Here is a 20,208-nt window from a genome sequence, read left to right as displayed (position 1 = left end):
ATTTCAATGTTAATTTTCGAGCAATAATCGATTTTTATCATTGCATTCTGCATTGGCATTGTTTGTTATCCTATCCTTTTGTTGAAGTTTTCAGCGATCACCTAAACTCAAGAAACTTGAGTATTTTTTGTTTTTGCCAACCCTGTCTGCACCACCAAAGATTTCCCTTTTCGTCCTTACAGATCTTTCAGTTCAGTCAAAACAAAATTTCCGGTATCGGTATACAATTGGATGGGTTTTTGTGTTTGGTTGTCAAAAAATTAGTGTCATAAAGCCAATCCCATGAAAGTCGAGCGCAAAAATAGTTTAAAAAAAACCGCATTATTCTTTGTCTGCCTATTTTTAAGGCAAAGTTGAATTAAACTAAATGTGTTAATTTCAAAAAAATCACTGCATCATCAAACTGTCACACTATAATTGACGTTTGTGAAAAAATTGCATATACAAGCGTATGAAAGGCAAACGATACACTATAACATGTATAAGTGGGATTCAAATGGACTAGGTGGGTCAATATCAAAAAAATTTTCCAGGTAGCAAAAATGTTTTCTATGTTTTGGGAGTTAAGTTCTTGATCAAGACTGATTTTGGGCAACCTGTCTTTCACAAGAAATAATGAAATTTGTGAAGTGAATTGTTCAACAAGCGAATCACAATTGGTGATTGCAATATATTAGTCTTTTATATATTATAAAGTATTGTCAAGTTAGAATTTTCCACGGTTGTTAAATTATCAGCACAACATAGTTTTTGTTTCTTTTTTGCTTGGTCTAGCTTGTCACTATTTATTAAAATCAACCTTGAGATCGACATGAACAATCATTGCTACAATGAGGGAAAATTGTTTGAAAAGTTTGAAATTAAAATATAGTGTAATCTACAAAAAAAAATATTGTTCTCAAAGAGTAAATGTCAGACCTAAACCATAACCACGTTTTCAAACTGTGCTCGTACTCGTTTGTTTTATTAAACTGCCGTTTACATTCTTTATTATTAGATTTAGTAAAAAAAGCTGGAAGCAACTTTGTATGATGCTGTCTGTTTTTTCGCAATTTCATGAGATCTGACAGAAGACAAAGTATCGACAAAGAAAAACCTGGACAAGATCCTGCACCACGCTGTCTTGGATGTTGAAGAAAATTTTGAAGTCTTTTCAACTATTTTTGATTGATATAAATAAATAAGATTGTAACCAAAAGGTCAAAAATTTTTTGACAAAAACTTTTAGCTACAAAACATTTTACTCCAATTTTTTCTCGAGTGATGTTACACGATTTACCAAGCAAAATGGGAGGCACGAAAAATCGCTTATGAATCGAACCACAAAAGTTTAGGGAAATCACGCTTGCAGTTATGAGGTACTGAAGCTAATTGACGTACACTTTTCCTCAATGTGATCAATTTGTGCAAAAAAACTCTACCCAGATTTGATCCCAGAGCATTTCAGCGTTGAATCGGCATTTTTTAAGAGTAAAATTTCATTTCGTTGTAAGACTTTGCATATCCAGAATTTTTTGAGTTCCTTTATGTGTAGTTTTTGTTCATTGTGATTATATTCAAGTCATAGAGTTCGCCCAGGCTAAATTTATCCTGTATAGTCTGAAAAATTCTATACCACAAAATTAAGTCTGAACAGAATTTTGTCAGTCTTTTGTAGCTTATAACTGGTAATTTTTATAGTTCTATACACAGTAGTTATATGCGAAGTACTTTTTGTGCAAATATCACAAATCCTAATTAGTTTAGCGGTTGCGACCTGCTACACAAATTAAATGTTTTAAGTACACTAGCGGAAGTTCGAATCGCAAATAAAGCAAAACCTAAAAAAACCAGCATTATTCTTTGCCTGCCTAAGTTTAAAGCGAAATTGAATTACTTTAAATGTGATAATTTCAAAACTTTGCTGCATTATCAAACTGTTACATTGTAAGTGAAGTTTGAGCAAAATTCCATATGTAAGGGTATGAAGAGCAAAGGATACGCTATTACATGTATAAGTGGGTTGCAAATGGACTAGGGATTCAAAATCAGAAAAACTTTCTAAGTAGCAAAAATGATCTCTATCTCTTGGGAGTGAATTTCTCGAACAAGACTGATTTTGGGCAACCTCTCTTTCAAAATAAAGAAAAATAATTATGAAGTGATATGTTCATAAACGTGATTTTCAACAAGCGAATCACAACTGGTGATTGCAATATTTTGGTTATCATGTAATTTCAAGATAGAATTTTCCACAGTTGTTAAATTTCCTGCACAACACAGTTTTTGCTTCTTTTTTGCTTGGTCAAGCTTGTCACTATATATTGGAATCAAACTTGAAATTGACATGAACAATCACTGCTACGATGAGTGAAAATTGTTTGAAAAGTTTGAAATTAAAATATAGTGTAATCTACAAAAAAAATATTGTTCTCAAAGAGTAAATGTCAGACCTAAACCATAACCACGTTTTCAAACTGTGCTCGTACTCGTTTGTTTTATTAAACTGCCGTTTACATTCTTTATTATTAGATTTAGTAAAAAAAGCTGGAAGCAACTTTGTATGATGCTGTCTGTTTTTTCGCAATTTCATGAGATCTGACAGAAGACAAAGTATCGACAAAGAAAAACCTGGACAAGATCCTGCGCCACGCTGCCTTGGATGTTGAAGAAAATTTTGAAGTCTTTTCAACTATTTTTGATTGATATAAATAAATAAGATTGTAACCAAAAGGTCAAAAATTTTTTGACAAAAACTTTTAGCTACAAACCATTTTACTCCAATTTTTTCTCAAGTGATGTTACACGATTTACCAAGCAAAATGGGAGGCACAAAAAATCGCTTATGAAGCGAACCACAAAAATTTAGGGAAATCACGCTTGCAGTTATGAGGTACTGAAGCTAATTGACGTACACTTTTCCTCAATGTGATCAATTTGTGCAAAAAAACTCTACCCAGATTTGATCCCAGAGCATTTCAGCGTTGAATCGGCATTTTTTAAGAGTAAAAATTTCATTTCGTTGTAAGACTGTGCATATCCAGAATTTTTTGAGTTCCTTTATGTGTAGTTTTTGTTCATTGTGATTATATTCAATTCATAGAGTTCGCTCATGCTAAAATTATCCTGTATAGTCTGCAATTTACTTTACCACAAAATTAAGTCTGAGCAGAATTTTGTCACTTTTGTAGCTTATAACTGGTAATTTTTATAGTAGTATACACAGTAGTTATATGCGAACTAGTTTGTGTGCAAATACCACAAATCCCAATTAGCGGTTGCGACCTGCTAACAAATTAAATGTTATAAGTACACTGGCGGAAGTTCGAATGAAATATAAAGCAAAACCTGTTGGAGGGAGTGAAACTGCCCAAATCATTTTTCATAAAGTAAACTTTACTCAATATTCAAGACGCAGGTCAGTGTTAATTGTGATTTCAACAGAGTACTAGCCATCCTAAAAAAACAGAATGTCTCTAGACTGATTCAGCGCTGATCTGATCTGCTACAAACCTCGGGGTAACACCGCAGTTTTAAGGTCCCGGTCTGTTATTTCAATGTTAATTTTCGAGCAATAATCGATTTTTCTCATTGCATTCTGCATTGGCATTGTTTGTTATCCTATCCTTTTGTTGAAGTTTTCAGCGATCACCTAAACTCAAGAAACTTGAGTATTTTTTTTTTGCCAACCCTGTCTGCACCAACAAAGATTTCCCTTTTCGTCCTTACAGATCTTTCAGTTCAGTCAAAACAAAATTTCCGGTATCGGTATACAATTGGATGGGTTTTTGTGTTTGGTTGTCAAAAAATTAGTGTCATAAAGCCAATCCCATGAAAGTTGAGCGCAAAAATAGTTTAAAAAAAACCGCATTATTCTTTGTCTGCCTATTTTTAAGGCAAAGTTGAATTAAACTAAATGTGTTAATTTCAAAAAAATTACTGCATCATCAAACTGTCACACTATAATTGACGTTTGTGAAAAAATTGCATATACAAGCGTATGAAAGGCAAACGATACACTATAACATGTATAAGTGGGATTCAAATGGACTAGGTGGGTCAATATCAAAAAAATTTTCCAGGTAGCAAAAATGTTTTCTATGTTTTGGGAGTTAAGTTCTTGATCAAGACTGATTTTGGGCAACCTGTCTTTCACAAGAAATAATGAAATTTACGATGTGATCTGTTCATATACGTGATTATCAACAAGCGAATATCAACTGATGATTGCAACATATTAGTTATAAAATAATTTCAAGATAGTATTTTCCACAGTTGTTAAATTTCCTGCACAACACAGTTTTTGCTTCTTTTTGCTTGGTCAAGATTGTCACTATATATTGGAATCAAACTTGAAATTGACATGAACAATCACTGCTACGATGAGTGAAAATTGTTTGAAAAGTTTGAAATTAAAATATAGTGTAATCTACAAAAAAAAATATTGTTCTCAAAGAGTAAATGTCAGACCTAAACCATAACCACGTTTTCAAACTGTGCTCGTACTCGTTTGTTTTATTAAACTGCCGTTTACATTCTTTATTATTAGATTTAGTAAAAAAGCTGGAAGCAACTTTGTATGATGCTGTCTGTTTTTTCGCAATTTCATGAGATCTGACAGAAGACAAAGTATCGACAAAGAAAAACCTGGACAAGATCCTGCGCCACGCTGCCTTGGATGTTGAAGAAAATTTTGAAGTCTTTTCAACTATTTTTGATTGATATAAACAAATAAGATTGTAACCAAAATGTCAAAAATTTTTTGACAAAAACTTTTAGCTACAAATCATTTGCTCCAATATTTTCTCGAGTGATGTTACACGATTTACCAAGCAAAATGGGAGGCACGAAAAATCGCTTATGAATCGAACCACAAAAGTTTAGGGAAATCACGCTTGCAGTTATGAGGTACTGAAGCTAATTGACGTACACTTTTCCTCAATGTGATCAATTTGTGCAAAAAAACTCTACCCAGATTTGATCCCAGAGCATTTCAGCGTTGAATCGGCATTTTTTAAGAGTAAAATTTCATTTCGTTGTAAGACTTTGCATATCCAGAATTTTTTGAGTTCCTTTATGTGTAGTTTTTGTTCATTGTGATTATATTCAAGTCATAGAGTTCGCCCAGGCTAAATTTATCCTGTATAGTCTGAAAAATTCTATACCACAAAATTAAGTCTGAACAGAATTTTGTCAGTCTTTTGTAGCTTATAACTGGTAATTTTTATAGTTCTATACACAGTAGTTATATGCGAAGTACTTTTTGTGCAAATATCACAAATCCTAATTAGTTTAGCGGTTGCGACCTGCTACACAAATTAAATGTTTTAAGTACACTAGCGGAAGTTCGAATCGCAAATAAAGCAAAACCTAAAAAAACCAGCATTATTCTTTGCCTGCCTAAGTTTAAAGCGAAATTGAATTACTTTAAATGTGATAATTTCAAAACTTTGCTGCATTATCAAACTGTTACATTGTAAGTGAAGTTTGAGCAAAATTCCATATGTAAGGGTATGAAGAGCAAAGGATACGCTATTACATGTATAAGTGGGTTGCAAATGGACTAGGGATTCAAAATCAGAAAAACTTTCTAAGTAGCAAAAATGATCTCTATCTCTTGGGAGTGAATTTCTCGAACAAGACTGATTTTGGGCAACCTCTCTTTCAAAATAAAGAAAAATAATTATGAAGTGATATGTTCATAAACGTGATTTTCAACAAGCGAATCACAACTGGTGATTGCAATATATTGGTTATCATGTAATTTCAAGATAGAATTTTCCACAGTTGTTAAATTTCCTGCACAACACAGTTTTTGCTTCTTTTTTGCTTGGTCAAGCTTGTCACTATATATTGGAATCAAACTTGAAATTGACATGAACAATCACTGCTACGATGAGTGAAAATCGTTTGAAAAGTTTGAATTTAAAATATAGTGTAATGTACAATGAAAAAATATTGTTCTCAAAGAGTAAATGTCAGCCCTAAACCATAACCACGATTTCAAACTGTGCTTGTACTCGTTTGATTATTAAAATCCCGTTTACATCCTTGATTAGTAGATTAAGTAAAAGTGCTGGAAGCAACTTTGTATGATGCTGTATGTTTTTTCGCAATTTCCTAAGATCTGACAGAGGACAAAGTATCGAGATAGAAATACCTGGACAAGATCCTGCGCCACGCTGCCTTGGATGTTGATGAAAAACTTGAAGTTGTATCAACTATTTTTGATCGATGTAAATAAATTAGATTGTAACCAAAACGTCAAAAATTCTTTAACAAAAAGTTTTACCTGCAAATCATTTGCTCCAATATTTTCTCGAGTGATGTTACACGATTTACCAAGCAAAATGGGAGGCACGAAAAATCGCTTATGAATCGAACCACAAAAGTTTAGGGAAATCACAATTGCAGTTATGAGGTACTGAAGCTAATTGACGTACACACTTCCTCAATGTGATCAGTTTGTGCAAAAAACTCTACCCAGGTTTGATCGCAGAGCATTTCAGCGCTGAATCGGCATTTTTCAAGAGTAAAAACTTCATTTCGTTGTGAAACTTTGCATATCCAGAATTTTTTGAGTCCTTTTATGTGTAGTTCTTGTTCCTTGTGATTATATTCAAGTCATAGAGTTCGCCTAGGCTAAATTTATCCTGTACAGTCTGCAAATTACTAAACCAAAAAAAATTAGGTCTGAGCAGAATAATGTCATACTTTTGTAGCTTATGACTGTTAATTATTATAGTAGTATACAAAGCAGTTATATGCAAACAAGTTTTTGTGCAATTACCAGAAATCCAAATTAGCTTAGCCGTTAGGACCTGCTACACAAATTAAAGGTTACAAATACCCTGGCGGAAGTTCGAATTTCATATAAAGCAAAAATTGCTGGGGGGAGTTAAGCTGCACATTACATTTTTCATAAAGTAAATTTTACTCAAAAATTCAAGACTCAGGTCAGTGTAAATTGTGATTTGAACAGAAGACTAGCCATCCTAAGAAACAGAATTTCTCTAGACTGACTCAGCGCTGATTTGCTCTGCTACAAACCTCCGGAAAACACCGGATTTTTCGAAGTCCCTGTCTGTTTTTTCAATGTTAATTTTCGAGCAATATTCAATTTTTATCATTGTTTTCAGCATTGGCATTGCTTGTTATCCTATCCTTTTGGTGAAGTTTTCAAAGATCACCTAAACTCAAGAAATTTGACTTGTTTGTGTTTCGGCTCCTGTCTCCCCCTTTCCTCCCCTGTTTGCACCACAAAAAGTGTCCCTTTTCGTCCTTACAGATCCTTCAGTTTAGTCACAATAAATTTGCGGTATCGGTAGACAATTCGATGGGTCTTTGTTTTTGATTGTCAAATATTTAGTGTCATAGAGCCATTCCCATGAAAGTTGAGCGCAAAAATAGTTAAAAAAAATCCGCATTATTCTTTCTCCGCCTATATTTAAAGCAAAGTTGACTTACTTTAAAGGTGATAATTTCAAAACTTCACTGCATCATCAAACTGTTACACTGTAAGTGACGTTTGTGCAAAAAAGCATGAATAGCGTATGAAAAGCAAATGGTACGCTATAACATGTATAAGTGGGGTTCAAAATCAGAAGAATTTTCTAAGTAGCAAAACTTTTTCTAGGTTTTGGGAGTTAAGTTCTTGATCAGGACTGATTTTGGGCAACCTGTCTTTCACAAGAAATAATGAAATTTGTGAAGTGAACTGTTCAACAAGCGAATCACAATTGGTGATTGCAATATATTAGTCTTTTATATATTATAAAGTATTGTCAAGTTAGAATTTTCCACGGTTGTTAAATTATCAGCACAACATAGTTTTTGTTTCTTTTTTGCTTGGTCTAGCTTGTCACTATTTATTAAAATCAACCTTGAGATCGACATGAACAATCATTGCTACAATGAGGGAAAAATGTTTGAATAGTTTGAAATCAAATTAGAGTGTATTCTACAAAAGAAAAAATGTTGTTCTCGAAGAGCAAATGTCAGCCCTAAATCATACCCACGATTAAGTAAAAGTGATCGAAGAAACGTTATATGATGCTGTCTGTTTTTTCACAATTTTTTTTCCTGAAAATGCCCAATACAACGCCCCCTCTTTCATCATATTTTTGGGTTCATAACTTTATGGGTTAAATCACCAAATCCACCAATCGAATGCTGTTTTACAACTTGTGGGTATGATCTAGGCCACGATGAGTAAAATCTATGAGCAGTTAAGAACTAGTTTTGATTTGGGTCCTGATTGTGTTCGTATTTGTGAACTGATATGTGGAAATTTCCAACTGAGCCCCGCATGCTCTTCTGATGTTCCAGTTCAGACATGATCTGACAGAGGACACAGTATCGACACAGAAACACCTGGACAAGATCCCGCGCCACGCTACCTTGGATGTTGAAGAAATACCTGAAGGCGTATTAACAATTTTTTTCGAAATAAGTAAATTAGATTATAACCATAAGTTCAAAAATTCTTGAAACAAAAAAAATTACCACCAGGCCATTTTACTCTAATATTTTCTCGAGTGATATTTCCCGATTTCACGAGTAAAATGAGACGCACAAATGTTTATTGTGAATAAAAGTGTTGGAAAATTTTTGTTTTAAAAGTGTTTAAAAACTCAGAAAATTGCTTATTTCATTTTGGATTAAGACAAGAGCGCTCAGAAAAGATTCTTTGCAGTTGACCAAGCAGTGCTACAAAAATGGAACCCATCTTTGTATACCCATACATAAACGCAAACACAAAACAGGTTGAGGTTCCTGACCGAAATGACAACTGTAACGCAAGCGCACGTTGAGCAGGTGTGCGCCCGAAGTTGATATGATCAGAGGATGCTTACGGCTGGGACCCGGAACTAGGACGCACACACACCCTCATGCACAAACACCGAACCCGAACACACACGCGCACACAACAATAAAAACATACACAAACAACACACACACACACACACACACACACACAAACACACAAACATAATAATCAATGTTTGGCTCTGATAATATCAAGTTTTACATTTTTCAGACACAAAAAATTGAGAGAAAGCAGGAAAAGACTGATTCCTGTAATTTTTCTGTCTCCCATCCGCATTTTCTGTTATCTGTGTTTTTCTACTAAGAAGGCCCGGATCTATTTGCTTTGCTGTAAAACGTGTCTAAAAGAACTTGAACAATTAGCAAAATATAAAAAATCAGTTTTTCAACAAAGAGATTGACATTTCTTTTATTTAGACAGGTCCAACCAGAAGACTGCTTTTTTGTGACTTATAGATGAAAAATATATATTAGGAAGATGGATTTTTTTCAAAAAACAAACTAATTTTAGATTGCTGTGTTAAAAAATTACAGCCTTGAGAAATGATTTGATGTGACTTATTGTAGGGAAACCATCAAGATTTAGGTAAATAAAGTGTCCTTTTTGATTTTTTGACATGGAACATGATTTGATGTGGAGCTTGATTAAAGTTTACGTGGAGTTTGATCAAATTTAAAAGTAAACTTTTAGTTTTTTTGGCATGCCAATTGTTGAAAGCCTAAATTTTAAATTAGTTTGTATTATGCTAAATTTAAACAAGTTATTCATTTCGGTGCCTCTGACTTGTTAAATTCAACTGCGCAATTTTGATAGCTTCACTTCGTAAAAAGAATCGTCCTTTATTCTCTTTTCTTGCTGAATCTAAACCAATATAATGAACTCTCTTAAAACATACTTATTTCTTAAACGTTATTGTGATATATCGAGAAGTGGCGAAATTAGCAACCTAAGTTAAAACTTCGATATATAAAGAAAACTTTCTTAACTGATGTTTGGTGAAGTGAAATTGAATCATTGCTTCTAATTTGAGCCGATTCGTCTATTCAAATTTGTTCATACCACAAGTTTATCAGTGTACATAAACTATAATTTTTTGTGATAGATTCGACCGTCCCACCACCAGATGTGATCAGAAACCAACTCTCCGACCCTCCAAGTAGATATAAATGCCATGTTTTCAGGTAGGGAGAACAAAGTGTTAAGTGCAAAAAAACTGCACTAGTACTTGCCATATACGGCAAGGGGAAAAACTTGATCACAACTAAGGTGTATATTAACCAATATCAGTTTATCTATATGTGGACGGATCTGTAAAATTTCATACTGATAGGGACTATAAATACATGTGAAATTTTGTACATTTAGGTCATTTTGAATTCAATTGTTAAAATAAGAAAATTCTTGTTACTAGTACTCGAGACCACGACAATGGTGTCCAGACCACCAAACGACCGACAATTTTTGGATCTGCAGAATGCTGAATCCTGTATTGCGTGGATCATGTTTTTTGTGGCGAAATGTCGTCAAGAGAAGAAAGAAGATAAAATCAACACCGACGGTACGATCGTGGACCTACAGGTAACAAATCTCTTTCTTAGTATATGCAACCAGGACGATTTTTTTAATCTTAGAAGCCTTTTGAGCCTTAAAAAATTGTGAGCCACTCCTATAAAAGAGATCAGACAAGCTATTCAAAACTGTATTTCCTCCCAAAGAGAGAGTGGAAATGGCAGAAAGGGCTAAATTTCTGTCCGTTGCCTAAGGCGTTGGAGAATTTGACGACGATTTTCTAGCGCGCCTCAGAGAGGAAGCACGTTATTTTGAGTTCAAAAAACTTAAAACAGTAACCAACCCTGAACAAGAGTTGGTAAAAATTAATTTTATCTCAGGTTTGAGAGACCTTGATGCCAAATTAGGACTATTAGACGGCATTAAAACTAACCCAACGATATCTTTGTCTGAAACGACAGAAAGTTTACAGTTCAGAAGTCAGGCAATGTTTTTGCGATTTCCTCAACAGGTAATAGGCCATTTGTATTAAAAGAAGAAGTGAGAAACAACTTCAAAAAGAATTTCAGAAAACCTAGTGAATTTTTCACTGGTAATAAAGGCAATGGAAACTTGTGTAATAGATGAGGAGGTAAGCCACACAGTAGCAAGCCGTGTCTGGTCTTGAACAAGAAATGTAACACCTGTGAAAAGACGGGGCACTTTTCAAAATTGTGCAGAAGTAAAACCCAGCCTAAGTTAGGTAAGTCTGACCAGCACTACAATTTCTGCGAGGAAGAGGGTAAGTTGTCTGGTCAAACATCATCCGAAATGGAGATGGAAATGTACTATACACGGGAAAACGTGTTTAACATGTCGGTGACATGGGAGTACATTACAGTAAAAGACCATAAAACAAAAATGCAAGTTGATACCGGTTCTGATAGCACCGTGATATCATCATTAATCTGGACTGAGCTTGGTAAACCTCATTTAAATTGGAAGATCAGACGTCTTGAGGCGTATGACAGTCATCAACTGACGCTTATGGGATCACTAACAGGTGATATTGAGTGGAACGGAAGCAAGTATAGGCAACAAAAACTAGCAGTTGTGCAATCCGACAAAAAGTTTGGGCTACTTGGGAGAGACATACTACCCCAAGAAGGCATAAATGCAGTGAGTGATGGAAGACTACCTGTAGTCAAACGAATAAAAAGCGGCATCTGGAAACAGTGCTCAGAAGTAGAGGAAGGATTTTAACAACAGAAAGACGCCTTGACCATTCACAATAGAATCATTATTCGAGGAGTTGTGTCTTTCATTCCACCTAAACTAAGACCATGGTGATGGCCAAAGCTCATGAGACTCACCCAGGCAAAAATGCAACTGAAACAGCAGTTCGAATGATGGCTTGGTGGCCCGGCATCAGTCAAGATGTTCTTCGATATGTTAGTAAATATAAGGATTGCCAACAAAACAGGCCTAGCCTGGGGAAAACAGTATCTACTTGGCCGGAAGCTGAAGTTTGGGAAAGACTCCACATCTTTAAACCACTTAGGAACTAGTTTTGATTAGGGTCCTGATTGTGTTTGTATTTGTGAACTGATATGTGGAAATTTCAATTGAGCCTCGCATGCTCTTCTGATGTTCCAGTTCAGACATGATGATTTGACAAAAGACACAGTATCGACAGAGAAACACCTGGACAAGATCCCGTGCCACGCTGCCTTGGATGCTGCAGAAATACCTGAACTCGTATTAAACTGTTCGAATCTATGCTGCCCACCAGTGGGAATAAAACTTGTACACCCCTGGTGCTATATAATTTCATAACATCCTACGTAACAACACATAATTTTGTGAGTGTGGGTCGTAAAAAGCACTGGGGTCCGAAAGAGAATAGATCCCACGCGAAACTTCAGAGAAACTTTCTCGAGTGATGTTTCCCACGATTTCTCGCGTAAAAACGGACACACGACAGATCGCTATGACTCCGACCACAATTTAAGGAAATTACGCAAGCAGTGTTGTGACTGCAGCTGTTTTTAAGAGTCAGACCAAGAATCTTGAGAGTAGACTGATAAAATCGCGTAAATCTACACGATATCTCAAGTATTTAAGTAGTTTATCCTCATATCTGATTTTGATAAAGGTATCCGGGGAGGGGGATACTGAGCAAGATTAAGCCTTATTAAGTGCGGGAAAATATTGATGAGATGAAGGAGTAACATTCCGAAAAACGCCAAATTGGGAGAGTGATTTGAATTTGTTGCAAAAAACTGTGAGGAAATCAGTTCATTCAAAGTAAAAATTTGATTCTGATTATGTCAAAATTCAGATTGAGGCAGTTAATTTTTTATTATTAATTATTTAAAGCTAAACAACAGAGCTGCGAATAATGACGCCATTCACAAGAACCTATCCAAGCAACCCATACCCAAACGCCAATGAACCCCTAGTTGAGGTTCCAAACTGAAGTGACCAGTGATCAGACAAAGCAGTTCGACCGCAAAATGTTCAGGTGTGAGGTGGAAGTTGATATGTGAGTACGCTTCGGTCTGTGACCCCAACTTATGTGCAAACAAGTATACAGAGACCCCTCCCCCGCACACGCACACACACACAGACACAGATACGCACGCACACACACACACAAACACGCACACACAAACACACACACCCATTCACTTACACACACATATGCATACACGTATTATTCGGATAAGACGCATGCATACACATATAATTAAGAAAATTTCCACTGGAGCAGAAATGAATAAGGAATAACTTTTTGATAAACATTTTGAACCTGATAGTGACTCTGAATCTGAATATTGTGAGTAGTCTATGAACAGTTGTGAAGAGCATGGCGAAGATGAACAAACTGAGAAGAAGGTATTTGAAGAATCCAGACAAGTCATTCCGGCTGAAATAACACCAAATTTATATTGAAGTAGAACTTTTTTCTTCTAGCTCACAAACGTCTCGTTCTACTTTCAAGTAGAGAAAAAATTTTTTAAGAGCAGTTGCTGGTTCCACACTGATTACGCGTAAGGTAAATTTAGGTCATTGAGGTTTAGAATTGTGTGTTTGCATATCATGTTCCAAACTCATTAAATAAAACGCAAAAAAACTGAAAAGACAAAATTTGTTTATCAAGGATTCGCATCTATAATTATGTGTTTTACAAATTTGTGTACTTTCATAATGACATGGCTGAACATCATTGGTCAAAACAATTGGTGCTGTCTTTTTGCTTAAAAAAATAAAAAAATTTGTTAAACAGAAGTTCAATTGAAAAAAAACCAGCAATAATTCAATATTGAAATTTCACATTAATCTAAATAAATGATTGTGACGGTCGGACAAGAAATTTAAGAAACAAGCTGAATGCAACGAAGCTCAATTAAAGAGAAATGTAGGTAATTGTGGGTAATTTTTTAACCTTTCCTGCCTTTTTAGTCCATTTCTCTGAAAATTTTTGGTTTAAAAAATGTTGATGGAATTCGAACTTCGCTTAGTTAATTTTTTTATTGTCGACTTGTTACCTAATCTCATTAAAGAAAAGTACCATCTGCTTTGTAGTTAATAAAAAGTGTTTTTTTGTAGCTGACCCCATAGATTTTTGTCTTAACTTTCTGGTTAAAAATTAAAGTTCTGATTTCCAAGGTTTTCTCATAACGGATAAGAGATGAAAAAATAGAAGAACTTATTCATTCTGAGCCGTTTCATAAACCTAATGTTTTTAAACTGACAATTAGACATGTAAAAATATCTTTTCATTAAAAAGCTTCAGATTTTTAAGTATTTATTTTAAAGTAAATGAGGAAAATTCAAACACGAAAAGCATTAATATTGAACATTTTGCAAATGTAATTCTAGAAAAAATGATTTTAAGATAAAATTGTTAAATCTTGTAAGTAGAGAGAGAGAGAGAGAGAGAGAGAGAGAGAGAGAGAGAGAGAGAGAGAGAGATAGGGAGAGAGAGATAGATGGTTAGATAAATAGAGAGGTTTTGGGGCTGCTGTTATAACCAAATTTTATACCAAATCGGAATAGAGGTAGAACTCGCAGTAAAATGAAGACTTTTAGGAATTGCCATTTTTTATTTCAGACGTTTAGAAAATATTACAAGCAAACTCAAAAAATTTGTAGATAAATTGAACGCTGTGCATGTGACGGTTTGGCAAAAGCAACCAAACTGGTTAGTATTATGTTTTGTTAGTATTTTAATTTCTTCGTAAATAGGATTTTGAAGAAAAAGTGCAACCAAAAACTAAAGAATATGAAAAATCAAGCCCCGTTGTTTTCTTCTTTGAAATTTTCAGTTTCACAGTTTGGCTTCTTTAGTTTTCGAATGTTTGACTGGGAGAATCTTTAAACAAAACGCTGCTTGATTTTGTTTACATACACTTCTCAGAGACGCTTCCTTTGCTCCTTTCTTGGTTTACAAGGGAAAAAAATGTTTACTATCTTGTTACTTGACAGCTGACACAGTCTTTTAGAAAAATTTGAAAAAATTGAATCCAAATTTTTATACTCGTTTACGTCCTTATATGACTTAATGTGTTTGCTATTGTGTTGTTTTTTTAGTGCCGAACGGCTTTGAAAATACTATACAAACATCCTTTGGTTTACACTTGATATGCCTTCATTTCGATTTTCCATCTCAGTTCGTTTTTTTGTGTTTCAAGGTTCTTCTGAAAAGTTTCTGTTGGCTCACAAATTTGCTCTGAGAACGTAAATAATGGCAAAATTTCTGTTGAATGTATTCGATTTAATACATTAAGTGAGGAAAAAAGCGCTGATGGACATCCAAATCACTTGTTACTGAAAGTAATTTTAATTGTTACTCAAATACTATTGATGAACGCGTACAATAATCGGCCGCATTTTTGAAATCGTGTTCCTCTTTAATAATGAACTTATCAATTTGACAAAAAGGGATCCCAAAAAAAAGAAAAAAAGTAAATTTGGTTGCTCATCTCAAATCAATTAATCTGATTTTAGGGAGGGCGTTAGGACAGTAGATGGATAGAGCAGTAGAAATAAAAAATTGCAACACTATATCAATGTCAAAAATATCCACGTTTCATACTGGCCATCCAAATTCAAGCTCTAAATCTTAATACAATGTTAACATGTTTGTTCCTGACCGTTCATTTGGTGTTAATGGTTCCATATTAAGTTCCACAGGCTGTTAAGGCATGATCATGGCTAGCGAGGCAAGAACATCAGCGGTAATTTTTTGTCAGTTTTTAAATAACGGTTAACTCTAGCCGATGAGAAAATTTTTGTTTTTGATCTCTAGATGTTTTGATCGATGGCCTGGCCACCCTTACGCAGTTCTGGTTCGAACCAAACAGAGTGTGCATTGAGTACCAAAATTAATTTGCCTGTGATGACTTGCTTAATAATATGAATTGACATAGGAGTACCTAATTCTTTTAAACATAATTACATATCCAGGCTGTTCAGCGAATATTTTAACTTTTTATACAATATATTTCTGCACGTTTTTGGGGTTAGTTCGCTTTTTAAGCCCTATTAGTTTCAATTTTTTCAACTAATACCCCTTTTCCCGGCTGTGACCTTATTTCGATCTTTTAAAACAAAAGATAGTTGAAATTTTGAGAAAAAAGTTTAGAATTTAGATTTAAAAAAAAGAATTTTAAGGGTAAAAATTTTTAGACTAGTGAAAAAGTTTCAGACTTGCAACGATATATCAATGTCGAAAACATCCACGTTTCATACTGGCCATCCAAATTCAATCTCTAACTCTTAATAGAGCGTTAAAATGTTTGTTCCTGACAGTTCATTTGATTGTAATGGTTCCGTATTAAGTCCCACGGGCTGTTAAGGCATGATCATGGCTAGCGAGGCAAGAACTGCGGTAATTTTTTGTCAGTTTTTAAATAACGGTCAAGTTTAGCCGATGAGAAATTTTTTGTTTTTGATCTCTGGTTATTTTGATCGATGGCCTGGCCACCCTTACGCAGTTCTGGTTCAAACCAAACTGAGTGTGCACTGAGTATCAAAATTAATTTGCCTGTGACGAGTTGCTTAATAATATGAGTTGACCTAGGAGTACCTAATTCTTTTAAACATAATTACAAAACCAGGCTTTTAAGCGAAATTTTTAACTTCTTACACAATATATCTCTGCACGTTTTTGGGTTAGTTCGCTTTTTAAGCCCTATTAGTTTCAATGTTTTCAACTAACACCCCTTTTCCCGGCTGTAACCTTATTTCGCTCTGTTAAATCAGAGGATAGTTGGAATTTTGAGAAAATAAAATTAGAAAGTAGAACTAAAAATAAGAATTTTAAGGGTAAAAATTTTAAGACTTGAAAAAACCGTGCGTTAAAATATGATTGCTCTAATAGGATTTGAATAGAGTTCTGAACCATTAGGGGCATTGTGTTCTTTCTTAAACCAACTTTTTTTAGAATGGAACAAAATTAGGCCACAAAGCCTGCCCTTTTCTTATTATTCCCCGCATTTCAGACTGTTCTTTTTATGAGCATCCTTGCTCTTTTTGTGGTGACGATGGCCACTTTTTTTGCGTATGAAACTTTCACGTGGTACCATCATTGCAGCCAACATTTGTCAGGTTATGGTCAACCTGAAGCTATGGTTAAGTAAGAGCTCATCCTGACACAGACAGCTTCACTGAGGCAGGGGATTGAACTCTCAATCATTGGCGTGTGAATCACACACCTTACCTCTCGGCTATCACGCCACAAAATCATGTCACATATCATGTCGAATTTGATGTAGTAGACGCGCCAAATATTTTAGAGGTGAGTTAATAGATGGTATACAAACAACTTTTACCTTTCGTGTAAATCAAAACTTTATCTTTTCCAGTCCCCAAAATATTTGCTCTAATTGACGCAATCGAAATATATATTTTTGTGCATTTATTTTCTTTTCCGTCCCTAGAGATAGAAGAAGGCGATAATGATTAAAGTTGGTTTTCCCTTTTATTCAGAAGTTAAGTTTTTTGTAACAGACTAGTTGACGCTAGGTGCGTATAATTATTGAAAACTCGAGGTGTGTTTTTTCCTACAATACTATGTCTACAGTTATTTTATTTTACCATTTCAATGATATTATGTTATGCAACTTTTTAAAACTCAATTTCAACTCATAGTTTAAACTGCCGATGGTGTAACTTTTGTTTGCAAAAAATAACCTGAAGATCTGAAAAATGTATTCTTGCTTGGATCATGTATAATATGCTAATGATAATTTGGCCCTGTTCAGTCTAAATTGGCCTACAGATTTTTTACCCTTCAGATCTTGTTTTTTAGTTTTTGATACATTGACTCTTTGATACTTAATTGTTAAATGCTAATAGTTTTTAATAATACTAAATGATTTAAATATATTGGAAATGCCCGTCTTGTAACACTAAAGCAGAGTTTTCAAATGTTTAGGCAATAGAAATTCTTTCTCTAATATCAAACTGATTCGTCGATGAAATTTTGGGCTGCTGTGAAGTAACCATGAATCATCGATCGGCTGGTAATTTAAAGATTTAACAATGACCGATTTATGACAATTCAATTTCTTCAAAGTTTCGCTGATCGATCAAAAAATATAAAAACTTCTTTGGAGTGACGATGATCCGCAAAAGGAAAGAAATGCGACCCGACATTGGGAAACTTAACATTGAATTAAAAAATGTTTTGTTCATTTGTTCCAAAGGCTTAGCCAGGAAACGATCACCTTTTTCCCGCCTTTTTCAAAGGACACTCTTTTCTTTCTGCGTACTTTTCAAGTTAGAATTCAAATAGAGCGGCTTAAAATTTGATGTGTAGCAATCGCATTTGACCAAACTTCACTGCTTTATGTAAAAAAAAAATAACGGAAAAAAGCACAGACCAAAAATGATTGCACAAAATTATGGAGAATAACAGGCTCATTAAATAGCAGGCTACTAATCTTTGTGTCTTTCCCATTATAGCCCCCCCCCTCCAGCTTAGTGGTCAGATAACCTATAGCCCCCCCCCCCCCCTAAATATACCATAATGTTAAGGCTATAATTTCATGGGGGGGCTATAATGGGAAAGACCCTATTTTTTCTTAAGTTTGCACTGAAGTTCACTTATAGTGAATTTCATTGGATTCTACTCACAAGGGGGCAAAAAGAAGCACCAGTGTTAAAAAGCAGGCAACCCAAAACGTAATAAACATCCACATAATTGTCTTGGCTTTCTGATTATTTGAAGTGACCCTGGCCAATTTGTACTCTGTGTGTACCGGGCAAAAGGCTGTTGTAATTGGGATCAATCTGGGATGAGTGCAGCAGGAACCCAGTAACGAATAGGTCCAGTTTCGAGCCGGCCTCGTGTTGTTATTTGAATTATTTGCAGCTGTTAACCAAAATATTTCCTTTTAACCCCGAACAAGTTGGGTTGTTTTTTACACCTCATTTTTTTGCACCGTTTTAATAACTTAACAATTTGGAGATAATAGATGCCCTAGTCGAGACCTGGAATTATTAAAAGACCGTCCTCGATAGATTTAAGGTATTAAAAGACTGTCCACGACAGATATTGGGTATGAAAAGTATTTGTCTGGACCTAAGGTGATGTCCTGGACTTTGACTGGAATTAAAACAACCGTCCTAGAATTTGGCTGGAACTAAAACATACGTCCTGGAATTTGGCTGGACAATAAAGGTGTTCTGGAATTTGGCTGGACAATAAAACATGTCCTGGAATTACGCTCGCGACCGTTATAATGATTTGTTTTCAATTTCCGGCAACGGTAAGGACATGTAGCGCAATTGGTTAAGCATTGAGAAGATTGGAGATGGTCAGGAGATCGAACGCAGATGTTGTCGGAACTTTTTAGTGTGCCTCATTTTGCATATGAAAAGAATTTGGCTGGACTTAGGGAAAGAATTAGTCTCGAATTTAACTAGGGTCCTCGACCGTGTAATTTAATTCAATATTTACCCCCCCCCCCCCCCCACCTGGAATTAATAGGTCTTCTCATAAATTCCAGGTCTCGACTAGGGTGTGAGTTAATAAACAGCAGATCATGAAAGCATCACTACTTTAGAAAACCGAAAAACAGCAAAAAATTTTAGGACAGCTTTTATTTTGTCTCGGATCAACAAAAGTTTGCTTTGTCCGCGTTTACTTTGGCATCGCCGTTTTCAAACGTAAAACTTGAGGTTTGTAGAGAGGTTCTAAAAACGTAATGCGGGTTGTTATATTTTTTTGTAAAGAGAACGACAGTCCCGACCCTTTCTTGCATTAAAAACAAATAAAGCCATACTGTTAGTAAAAAATCAGAGGTTTTCCCCCGTTTTCGGCTGAAAGCAATAGTTTTAAGATGATTTCTAACGTTTTGAACAAAATGATTTTTAAGTTGGGACAAATGTTGTCTGCGCGGGTTAAAATGAAACAGATTCCTGTAATAGTGCTTGCTAGTTGATCGACTGTCGAGGCCTTCCGGATTTTGAAGTCTGGTCTGTCTGGCTCATCAGTACCAACGTCGAAACGAACTGTCGTTGGTCTGTTCATCTCATTTTCAACAAAAATAACTGGCTCTGACGCAATTTGTGTGCTGTAATTTTGATCATTTTGCGTTTCAGTTTGACCGTCATTTCGGGTTAAATTTTCTGGAGGGTTTTCTGGTTCGCCGGGATCGTCAACCGAGATTTCGATTCTTCGTTCGGTTAAATCAAGTTCGTCCTCTTTCGCAAAAGCTTCGTTGCTATTCATAATATTTATAAAGCGTTTATTGCACTGCAAAAATCTGATGGAGTAAAATTAGTTCTTGCGATTACCAATAAATATCTGATTAATTTAAAAATGTGATTGTTATGAGTTGCTTTCAAATTTATCCGTGGCTGTACATGTAACAAACGTTACATTAAAACGATACAGA

General features: G+C 35.0%; 5 protein-coding genes across 6 annotated transcripts in view; 2 read left to right on the top strand and 3 right to left on the bottom strand.

Moving 5' to 3' along the window:
* LOC142342672 (failed axon connections homolog) overlaps positions 1 to 20,208 on the top strand; it is a 548,023-nt gene that overhangs the window by 469,846 nt on the left and 57,969 nt on the right. The window lies entirely within an intron of this gene.
* The window catches only part of LOC142342673 (failed axon connections homolog), a 546,280-nt gene that overhangs the window by 469,846 nt on the left and 56,226 nt on the right, over positions 1 to 20,208 (top strand). The gene's annotated exons all lie outside the window — the stretch shown is intronic.
* Positions 1 to 20,208, bottom strand: part of LOC142342670 (cleavage stimulation factor subunit 1-like) — a 518,885-nt gene that overhangs the window by 445,453 nt on the left and 53,224 nt on the right. The window lies entirely within an intron of this gene.
* Positions 1 to 20,208, bottom strand: part of LOC142342671 (RNA-binding protein Musashi homolog 1-like) — a 452,119-nt gene that overhangs the window by 378,687 nt on the left and 53,224 nt on the right. The window lies entirely within an intron of this gene.
* LOC142342969 (uncharacterized) lies at positions 8,157 to 20,042 on the bottom strand. The gene is made up of 4 exons (XM_075394651.1): positions 19,724 to 20,042; positions 18,443 to 18,680; positions 13,110 to 13,226; positions 8,157 to 8,398 (listed from the first exon to the last, which is right to left on the bottom strand). Exons 1-4 carry the CDS (start codon positions 20,040 to 20,042, stop codon positions 8,215 to 8,217), a joined length of 858 nt encoding a protein of 285 aa, XP_075250766.1. The 3' UTR covers positions 8,157 to 8,214.

This window comes from Convolutriloba macropyga, chromosome 7 (assembly GCF_964194025.1).
Source record: "Convolutriloba macropyga chromosome 7, txConMacr16.3, whole genome shotgun sequence".
Classification (NCBI taxonomy): Eukaryota; Metazoa; Xenacoelomorpha; order Acoela; family Convolutidae; genus Convolutriloba; species Convolutriloba macropyga.
This window is presented reverse-complemented; position numbering and strand designations above follow the sequence as displayed.

Bases quoted from the DNA above. Each gene is read 5' to 3' on its own strand.
- LOC142342969 (XM_075394651.1), bottom strand. From the start codon at position 20,042: ATGAATAGCAACGAAGCTTTTGCGAAAGAGGACGAACTTGATTTAACC. The intron at 18,681-19,723 runs GTTTCATTTTAA...TTTGGTTAACAG, and splicing joins AAGCACTATTACAGGAATCT to CTGCAAATAATTCAAATAAC. The intron at 8,399-13,109 runs GTTCAAAATGTT...ATACGCCTTCAG, and splicing joins AGATTCAGAGTCACTATCAG to GTATTTCTTCAACATCCAAG.